At 38.6% G+C, this 10,908-nt stretch overlaps 1 protein-coding gene across 1 annotated transcript in view; it reads left to right on the plus strand.

Annotated features, from left to right (window-relative positions):
- LOC144956250 (alpha-tocopherol transfer protein-like) overlaps window positions 1–10,442 on the plus strand; it is a 33,897-nt gene extending 23,455 nt beyond the window's left edge. Inside the window, exons 4-8 of the mRNA XM_078886682.1 lie at window positions 1,165–1,241; window positions 3,811–3,927; window positions 5,197–5,307; window positions 6,699–6,794; window positions 8,238–10,442. Of these exons, the coding sequence (XP_078742808.1) occupies window positions 1,165–1,241; window positions 3,811–3,927; window positions 5,197–5,307; window positions 6,699–6,794; window positions 8,238–8,396 (560 nt within the window). The 3' untranslated portion in view covers window positions 8,397–10,442. The remainder of the gene's footprint in view (window positions 1–1,164; window positions 1,242–3,810; window positions 3,928–5,196; window positions 5,308–6,698; window positions 6,795–8,237) is intronic.
- The last annotated feature ends 466 nt before the right edge of the window (window positions 10,443–10,908 follow it).

The following is a 10,908-nucleotide window of genomic DNA, read 5'->3' on the forward strand; positions in this document are numbered from 1 at the left end:
TATGACCTAAATGCGTTGCACGCGCAGTAAAACCTTTAAAAAACAAAAACAAAAAACAACTCCATGGGCCGTATTGTTCCTCCATGGGCCGTATTGTTCCTCCACGGGCCGTATTGTTCCTCCATGGGCCGTATTGTTCCTCCACGGGCCGTATTGTTCCTCCATGGGCCGTATTGTTCCTCCACGGGCCGTATTGTTCCTCAACGGGCCGTATTGTTCCTCCACGGGCCGTATTGTTCCTCCATGGGCCGTATTGTTCCTCCACGGGCCGTATTGTTCCTCCATGGGCCGTATTGTTCCTCCATGGGCCGTATTGTTCCTCCATGGGCCGTATTGTTCCTAAGGACTCCTTTTGTTTTTCTTTTGCAGTGCTTAATGGGCCCTCTAATTGATACTCTACTGTATCAGGTAGACACAATCCTTCCCCCGTCTATTTTATTTCAGAATTTTTGTGCACTTCCCCTACCCCCCCCCCCCCCAACCACACACACACACACACACACACACACACACACACACACATACTAAAAGAGAAAAACGACAACAACAACAACAAGAAAAAAACAACAAACAAAAAAAAAAAAAAGGAAAGAAAAAAAAATCCCCTAAAACCATAGTAATACTGCTTATCAGTATATTTAATTAGAAAATGTCCAAAATATGAAATATGCCCATCTGTGGATTGGTGAATTTGTCAAATTGCACAACCCCCTCATTCCCTCCCCCCCCACCCCCCCCCCCCCCCACACACACACAAGCCCACATAGCCACACATTTATCATTAGTTTTTTTGTTTTTTTCTATGTATGTGTCATTGCTGTTTGCGTTTAATTATACTCATTAGAATATTTAATGTAAATGTTGCTGCTTGAAGCTCGGAGAAATATATAACAATGTGAAATTGAATGTAAGATTCAATTAACTTACAAAAACATATCAAATGAACGTTTCAGGTTTCCCCTTTATCAACAAAACAGGATGAATGAAACACCACAGATGAATGAGATAATGAGGTAATGGCGTTAATTTTTTTGTTGATAAAGGGGAAACCCGAAACGTCCATTTGATCCGTTTTTGTAATTAAATTGAAGCTTACATTCAATTTCCCATTGTTATTTATGAGAATATTTATTAGTTTTTATCCCTTGTTTCTCCCCCCGACAGCTCGCTGGGATCCAGACCGGTACGGGATAATGGAAATTCCCAAGCTGTACTTTGTCATTTTAACAAAACTTTCCGAGGTTTGTAAGAACACAAGATAAGATTATTATTGGACTTACTTACTTATCCAAAAAAGCGACCACCTGAACTCTAGCCCTTCGGTTTTGTGCCATGACGTAGAAGTTAGACGTCTTTTGTAGTTGTTCCAGGTGACTATAAAGTGTGTTACTGATGCTTAGATTTGGTGGGAGGAATGTGCATCTCAGGTCTTCAAGAGGTTGACATTCAAGCAAGTGGTGTGTTACTGTTTCATTGGGGTGCTGATATAGGGGGCAGGGAGGGGATGTGTCTTTTGTAATCTTGCTTAAATGGTTGTTGAGCGGTATGTGTTGTGTACTTAGTTGAAAGATGATGCTATTATTCTTGGACACATTCAATGTCAATGAATGAGACAATGAAGATGAAAGAGAGACGACAGGATTGCATTGTCATTCATCTTTAGTGTTTCGTTCATCGTGTTTTGTTGACAATGGAAAAAAAAACAACATAATCTCGACATCATCCGTCTGAAGCCTCTGTTGTATTCCATTTTTGTTATTTATGATTTCAAACATGGACAGACAAAGCTTGTTAAAAATAAAACGAATAAAATTCCCTTTATTCATCCCCAAGGGGAAATTTGTCTTTATGGTTTATTCCAAGGGAAGACTGGAATAACCCAGGCGTCAGCCGCAGAGCAGCGCCGCAAAGTGAGCTAGGGCGAGGTGACTTGCTCAAGGCCACACAACGCACCGGCGGGTGATGGAACTCGGTACCTTTCGGGTAGGAAGCAAAGACCGTACCACTGAGCCACGCTGCTCCTCTTATTTGGAATACAATCATCTAAGGGATAGAAACCCTCAAAGAAAAGGTCCCTGGTTCTATTAGCCAAGAGGTTACGCAGCAGGCCAACAACCATGTGTGCCAGTTTTCCGGTTCATGCCGGAATTCCGGTTTCGCGATATCTCGAAGTCAAATACCTCCGGTTTCAGTGTTTTGAGTAAAATAATTTTAAAAATTAATAATGGTATAAACACGGTGATGAAATAAGAATAAAGTTTAGGCCGCATTTTCAGTAGGTACATTTTCAGGTTTGGCAAAGTGTCGAGATTTTAGTTTCAGGTTTCAGCACTTCTTCCTGCTGTCACCCATGCCAACAACCTTCTCCTGTAAAACTTGAGCAGGAGATTTTTTTATATATAGCGCAATATCTACTAAACATGCTCAAAGCGCTTTACAGGGGTCCCTCGCGGGAGAGAAAAAAACAACAACAAAAACAAAACAGAAACAGTCATTTATAATATAGCAGAGTTGTCAAATCTTGTTTTCCTCTTTGATTTTTTCCTCTCATTATTTGAGAGTCTTTAAAATATCCAGGGGGTCCCGAGAGGTCAGTTGATTGATTTTACACACGAAGGGACTGAGTTCGATCCTGTGTGTGTAGTCGAGATTTTTTACATACTGACCTTTTCTCTGTCCACCCAGCAGTAATATGGGGTTGCTGGGCCTTAAAAACAAAAACAAAACAGGTTGGCAGTGCTACAGATACAGGCAGGAGGTCACTTGCTGTGTCTTCCATCTCCCATTCTGTTTTCCATTCTGTTCGATCTCGCGGAAACATTTTGAGACATGCCAAATACTTTTCTGACGTCTGTCTAGTATTTTAAAAGTTAAAAAATATTATTTTAGTCCTTCAGAGTCTTTAGGCCCATGGAACCGGAGTTTATTCCAGTTTATATAGCGTGAAACGGACAATAGCAATTGCTTGCTACCCTTTGGATAGGACGCTAGATCTGTCAGACCCAGCTACCCCAAACACTGCTGGGTGGACATGGGAGTCACAAAAAAAATCTGCACAGCATCCGGAATCGATCTTGGTCCCTTTGCGTGTGAAGCGAGTGCTCTACCAATTGAGCTACTGGGACCCCCAGTATTTTTTTAAAGTGATGTATTCATGCTTTTATTGTTTTTGAAACTGGCTGGAGAAAAACTTACGTTCAGTATTTTCAGTATTCAGCATTTCAATTTTATCAACCAAGACAGATAATGGTGATGTTTCGGGTTTCCCCTTTATCAATAAATCACGATGAACGAAACACTAAGGACGAATGAGAGATGAGATAATGGCATTGTTTAGTATTTAGCCGTGATTATATTCATTTATGATATTTTTACATAGAAGAAAAACAATAAATTTATGTTTATATGTTGACCTAAAAAAAAAATGTTTTTTTTTGTTTTGAAAAAAGTTTTAAAAAGCTACATTAAGACTTGAAAATCAAACAGCAATGAACGTAAATAAATCCAAAAGTCGGGAAAAATGAGAAAAGTTACTGTCATTGTTATCATTGATGTCATATTTATGGTTTATGTCATTTATATCATTGTTGTCATTTTTATCATTGTTGTCATTTTTATCATTGTTGTCATTTTTATCATATCATTGTTGTCATTTTTATCATTGTTATCATTTTTATCATTGTTGTCATTTATATCATTGATGTCATTTATATCATTGTTGTCATTTTTATCATTTTCGTCGTTGCTGTCATTGTCGTTTTTGTCGATGTGATCAATGTTGTCATTGTTGTCTTTATCTCTATCGCACAGGAAGAGGAAACCCAAGTTAATGGCATCCACATCATCAACAATTTAGCCAATGTCACCTGGAAGCAGGGAAAACATTTAGGGCCTAGTTTGCCTAAATTCTTTCTGGCAGTCTTACAGGTAGGAAGTCTGGGTGGTGTTCAGGGTGGCAGGGAGGTACTTACTATGTCTTCTATCCCCTTATATCTGTTTTCGAACATGATTTCTGTCTTTTTCTTGGGATGAGATTACTTGGTTTTGTCCTGGCCCTGGCCGGATAACCTAGCTAGAAGGGAAACAGTCAAATTTATAGTTAGGGTTTTGGGAGATGATATATTTTTTTCTTGTAAATCATCTCTCTGTTAATCATGTATTGTTTTTGCTTTACATATGATTTGTAAACATTTGAGTATATTCCTCTTAGTGGGGACGGGACCTGTGCTTGTGTCTGGATGAGACTTTTAGGTGATCTTAAACCAAGTACTTTGATAATGTGCTCTTGGAATCTACATCTGTTTCCTATTTGAACCAATTCCCCTTTGTCATACCTTTTCTTAAGTGCTTTAACTTTAATTGTAATTCTATAACTTTTTACTATCCCGTTTTCTTTCTTTTTACTGCCGCTGATATGACCTTAATGTGTTGCAAGCGCCTTAAAAACCCTTAACAATAAGAGATGAAGTGAGTAGAAAAGTGCCAGAAGACAATAGAGAATAAAACATTTTCGCGGCGGTGATGGGGTTTGAAACCGCGACTTTATTGGTACGACAACTCCGCCTGGTCGATGAGAGCGTGACTCTACCGTATGAGCTATCCACGAACCCAAAAAAAAATTCGTTTCAAACTCAGGTCATTCATTACTTTACTAGAGCCTTCTCTCACCGACTACTTTAAAATCCCTAAAAACATAAAAACAAAACAGGTTGGCAGTGATACAGACCCAGGCAGGAGGTCACTTGCGGTGTCTTCCATCTCCCATTCTGTTTTCCCTTTCCTGCTCCTGTCTTTGCTCTGGATTGAGATTAATTGTTTTGTTTTTGCTTATTTTTCTGGTCCTAGTGAAGATCCTTAGCTGAGAGAGAGACAGTCAAATGTATAGTACCTTTTTCTAACTAACGGGAGCTTTTATATAGCGCAATATCTACTAAACATGTTCAAAGCACTTTGCAAAGGGTCCCTTTACACTACAGAAGTTACCCACTAGCATTGATTGGGTAGCTGGTTCTCTTAGATCTGGTGGAAAGTGCCGTACGATAAAGTAGTATCTTAACCAAAGGATAGCAAGAAATTGCTATTGTCCATGCCCGTGCTAGAGAAACCGGCTTTATGGGCCTTGTGGCTCTGAAAAAGTACGACATGTGTATGTATGAGTTTTACCCTTGCTTGATTTATCTCCCCTTGCCTTTCCAGGATATGCTCCCCCTGAGACTTAAACGCATCGACTACGTCCATGAACCGACTTTCTTTGACCTAGTTTTTCCCATCATCAAACAGTTCATGAAGGAAAAGCTGGTTAAAAGGGTAAGTGTTCGGTTCCAATAAGATCCCACAGTATCCGTTTGTTTAAATACTTTGAGGGGTCCCGACAGCTCAGTTGGTTTAAAAATTTAATTTAAAAAAATGTGCTCAAAGCGCTTTACAAGGGGTCCCTGGTCAACAGCAACATTTAACATGTAGGACCGGACATGACGCCTGTTAGGCGATATTACAATTTTTAGGACAAAGACAACGCTGTTTACGGCCAGGTACTCATTTTACACCTGAGTACGGTGAGAGAATGTGAGTAAAGAGCCTTTTCCAAGGACTCAACTATGCGCCGAGCGCGAGGCTCGAACCCAGGAGCTTCCGATCCGAAAGCGAGTGTCATACCACAAGACCACATAGCCGCACTTGAGCTCTTGTTTCACATGCAAAGGGACCGATATTATTCTAGGGTGCAGTAAAAAAAAATTTCTAACCCCCCTGTCCACCCAAAGTGAATGGGTAGCTGAGTCACTTAGATTTGGTGGAACGTACTTTGCGATAGACTAGCGTTATATCCAAAGGGTAGCAAGCAGGTGCTATTGTCCATTTCAGGCTTAGAAACTGGGATAAATTCTGGTTCTATGGGCCCAATAGAAAGAGTAAAGAATTTTGAATATCTTGGAGCCAGGATTGAGTACAACGGGAAATCGGCCCCAGAGATCAGGAGGAGACTAACAATGGCAAGATCAAAGCTAGAAAAGATGAATAATATCTGGAAAGGGCAGTGCATTCAAACAAAAATCAAAATCCTCAAAAGTGTTGTTTTCCCAACTGCAACATATGGATGCGAAGCGTGGATTATCAGCAAAGCAGAGAGCACAAAGATCACAGCTTTTGAAATGGCATGCTACAGAAAAATACTCAGAATATCATGGACTGAAAAACAAACAAACAAAGAAGTCCTGAGAAGGATCGGAATAAAATCACCAATTCTTCTTCAAACTGTAAAGAAATTGAAACTAAACTATTTTGGCCACACGACTCGCCACGAATCATTAGAAAAGCACATTCTGCAGACAAGGGTAGACGGCAAGAGAGGAAGAGGTAGACCAACAAGAAGCTGGGAACAAGATATATGTGAATGGCTGGGAATGACAGCAACTCAAGCAAGTAGACTGGCGGAAAACCGTAATCTGTTTCGCAAGAAAGTTCGGGAAGCAACGTCCTACGCAGGATCAGCTGACTAGATGATGATGATGATGGGCCCAATGGCTCTGAGGGACTCCTTTTTGAAAACTTTGCTTAAATTTAAATACTTCACTGGAATAAGATCGCACAATATCCCTTTCTTTGATTACTTAGAACATTGTAACTTACTTAACTTATTGTATCCTTATTTTGTTGTGTGTGTGTGTGTGTGTGTGTGTGTGTGTCTGTGTGTGTCTCAGATTCATTTGAATGGTGACAAATTGGAGGGAATTCACTCTACCCCTGACCTTTTGCCCTTTGACCTTGGAGGCAAGTTGGAGCCCTTCAGCAACAAGGTGAGCTTGCCATATTTTCTGAAATCGGGTTACTTTTTTGTTTGTTTGTTTTTGTGAGGGTTTTTTTTTTTGTTTTGTTTTGTTGGGGGCATGCGGGGGAACACATTCATTAAAAGGGTAGAATAGAAACAGTAGATTGAGATCTGGCACGAAGAGAAGTAATTTTTTCTTCCGTTTTTTAAAATAGTTTTTTGTTGGTTTCTTAGTTTCGGTTATTTATTTTTTAATTATTGGATTGCCGAAATGCATTTGTCAGCGATTGTGCCTCTTTGTTGTCTCCAGCGCAGTGAACGGTATATTGAGGACATTCTGGCTACAAAAACCATTTCAAAGGGGTTGATGATTTCTACGTGTGAACAGAACTCACAATTGACGCAGCGCATAGAAAATTACAAGCCAATGCTCTGAGATATCAATCTTGTATAGATAGTTCGAAGATGACGTCACTCAGGTCTTTGTTATTGTTTTTTGCCATCCGCGTTTATGAGTAATGCTCACTGAACGGTATTAACCCGACTATAAACGTTCATGGATACACACAGTTTTGTGTGTTGGTCCGTTATACTTCCGGATGGCAATGTTATGAGCTTCTTAGTCAAGCGCATACTATCTATATGTGGGTCAGTGTAATTATTCCTCTGTCACTGATCAAGGGACAGAAGCAATGAAGATGACAGGGAAGAAATGGCAGAGTCACCTTTTTATTTTTTTCAAAAACTAATATTTCGGATTTAAATGTTCAAGTTGAAGATATGAACACTTTTTTCTTAATTAATTATTTACAATGTAGATACATTGTATTATCTCAAGATGCTTACGCGGGTGGTTGGATGGGAGCATCACCCTTGAATCATATACATATGATGTTCGCATGGGTGTACGATCCGATAGTGATGTCGTTTCTTCTTCTCTTTACTAGCCTATCCTGCTTCTTTGGTTTGTGATTGTATTTTTGACAGGGGATATTTTTTTTCTGTAAACCTTCTGCCTGTTTGTTCTTGGTTATTTATAATTTAGCTTATGATATCTTTAGGTTATGATTTTGATTTACATTTGTACTATTTTTGTTAGATTGCTTGTTTTTTTGTTTCAGCGGTCTCTCATATAACATCAATTGTGTTGGAAGAGACCTAAAGCAACAAACAAACAAAAAAATGCTTACGAATAAATTAAAGATAAATTAAATATATACAACATAAATATATTCCCCCACCTCAACCAAAATCGGAAAATGATTCTGACTTTTTTTTTTATTCTCTTGTAATCGTCAAATGCAATGTTAAAAAATGTTTACTTGTTGTTTTTTTTAACATTTCAAATTTTATACTTTCACAAGCAAGAAAGATCAATGTATTTGTTTCAATATTATCTATTTTGCTGATTTATTTTCTTGATACAAAGGAAAATATAACGCAGCATTTTATTGTTTCGTTTCTTTTTAAGGAATTTTTTGAGGAGTTGCTAAAGTCTGATCCAAATTTTGAATACAACAACAAGTTTGGGTTTGTGTCGATGACCTTGGAAGATAAGAAGTCCGAAAGCAGCAAGGAGAACGCTGGCATGGCTGGACTGGGGGGAACCTTCAAGAAACTCGACATCTAAATGTGCTAGACACTAGGCATCTAAACAGGCTAGAAACTTGACATCCGAATCTTTCCGCATGACGCGCCATTAAAATTTTTTTTTATGAATGGATTATATAGACTTCTATTGTAAGATGATTTTAAAAATATGACATGGAATTTTAGTTCCCTGTGGCGTGCTTGGAGAGTAAAAATTGTTTAAGTGTTTTTTTTTTTTTGTTTTTTTTAAAATATACATTTGAGAATAATTCATTCAGTTTCTTAACCTGCTTGAATCTACAACTAATTCTTTGATGATTTTGAATAACGTTTTTAGCATCCGATTCACCCTGGTACTGAATTGACACCACCTTGAGTCATGATAGCTCAGTTGGTAGAGCACTTGCTTCGCACACAAAGGGTCTGTGATGGATCCCAGGTGCAGGCGAGATTTTTATTTTCTGACCCAATGTCACCCTAGAAGTGAATGGGTAGCTTGATTTATTAAATCTGGCGGAAATGTACTTTGCGATAGATTAGCGTCCTATCCAAAGGATAGCAAGCAATTGCTATTGTCCATTTCACGCTATAGAAACCGGGATAAACTTCGGTTCCATGTGCCGTGTGGCTCTGAAGGACTACTTTTGAGTCAGTTTATCACAATTTGGATGTTTCAATTTATCATCAGTGCTAGGACAAGCAGCATTCTTGTTTGTGCGGCTATGTGGTCTTGTGGTATGACACTCGCTTTCGGATCAAAAGGTCCTGGGTTCGAGCCTCGCTCTGCACATAGTTGAGTCCTTGGAAAAGACTCTTTACTCATATTCTCTCACCATACTCGGGTGTAAAATGAGTACCTGGCCGTCAACTGCGTTGTCTTTCGTAAAAGATTGTAATATCGCCTAACAGGCGTTATCTCTCGTTCAACATATTACCTATTGCTGTTGGTCAGGGACCCTTTGTAAAGCGCATTGAACACATTTAATGGATATTGCTCTATATAAAAGCTCAAAGCTCATTCTTACTTAATCATTCTCTTTCCATCAAAGGGCTTGCATTGTTGTTGACGAAATAGATATTTTACATTTTTATATATTGTTATAATTCTGTGATAATGATGATATTTTCAACTTAGATATTATTAGTGCTTATTAGTGATTTTCTATGTATGTGTAAATGTTGCATATTTGTGGTGTACACTCATTTGTTTAGGACAAGAGATGCGGCAAGCAAGCAACAGGCTATGTGAAATCCATTTATCGTTGTTATAATAAATAGTGTAAGTTTATTTCATTGAAGTGGGTTTTACGATTTAAGAGTGAAAAGACATATTTAGAAGTGATGTAAGTTTTGAAATGTTTACACTTTTTATTGTGATCATTCCTCTTCCTTGTTCACAATTTCGCCATGACGAGTTTTTAAATTTTTTTTATCCCTGTTTCCTTATCACATGAGGGAGGCTAAGTGGCCGAGTGGTTAAGGCATTGCTCTGTGACCCAGAAGGAACGGGGTTTAAGCCTTGCTTCAGGCACTTTTATTTTTTATTTCCTTAGGTAAGATTATATTAACCCCCAAATTGCTCACGTTGGACAACATGGGCGATTCCTGTTGACATCAGACATCCTGGTTGATGAATTATCTATATTCCTTCGTGGAATGCTTAGGCGACGGTATCTCACTGTGACAACATGGGTGATTCCTGTTGACATCAGACATCCTGGTTGATGAATTATCTATATTACTTCATGGAATGCCTAGGCGACGGTATCTCACTGTGACAACATGGGTGATTCCTGTTGACATCAGACATCCTGGTTGATGAATTATCTATATTCCGTCATGGAATGCCTAGGCGACGGTATCTCACTGTGACAACATGGGTGATTCCTGTTGACATCAGACATCCTGGTTGATGAATTATCTATATTCCGTCATGGAATGCCTAGGTAATGGCATCTAATGGCGTTGTGGTGGAAGGCGTTATTTTTTATTAATCACATGACCATTGAGATACCTGCCGACATTGTCATTTCCGTCCTAATGTTTGAAATGCCTTGAATTAAAATTTTATGACCACGAGTAATAATGATGATGCCACCAATTTGGATTTATTTTTATTTGCTAAGGCCACAATATTTGAAACCACAATTTCTACTTTCTAAAATTTTGAAAAATCTACACAAATACGTACTTGTTTTTATACAACTCAATGTATTGAATTCATTAACAAAATGGATATTGCAGGGGGGTCCATTCTGTGTCCTCTATCCCCTTATGTCTGTTTTCCAACATGCTTTCTGTCTTTGTCTTGGAATGAGGTTACTTGGTTTTATCCAGGCCCTGGTCGGAGTCCTGTCTGGGAGGGAAACAGTCAAATGCATAGTTATTGTTTTGGGAGATTATATTTTTTTTCCTTGTAAATCATCTCTCTGTTATGTATTATTATATTTGTTATTTTCAATGTATAATGTAAGCATTTGAGTGTATTCCTCTTTGTTGGATTTTGTACTTGTGTCCGGATGAGACGTATAGGTGATCTCAAACTAAGTACT

This window comes from Berghia stephanieae, chromosome 11 (genome assembly GCF_034508935.2).
Source record: "Berghia stephanieae isolate SIO BIC M18660-M18661 chromosome 11, UCSD_Bste_1.3, whole genome shotgun sequence".
Taxonomy (NCBI): domain Eukaryota; kingdom Metazoa; phylum Mollusca; class Gastropoda; order Nudibranchia; family Aeolidiidae; genus Berghia; species Berghia stephanieae.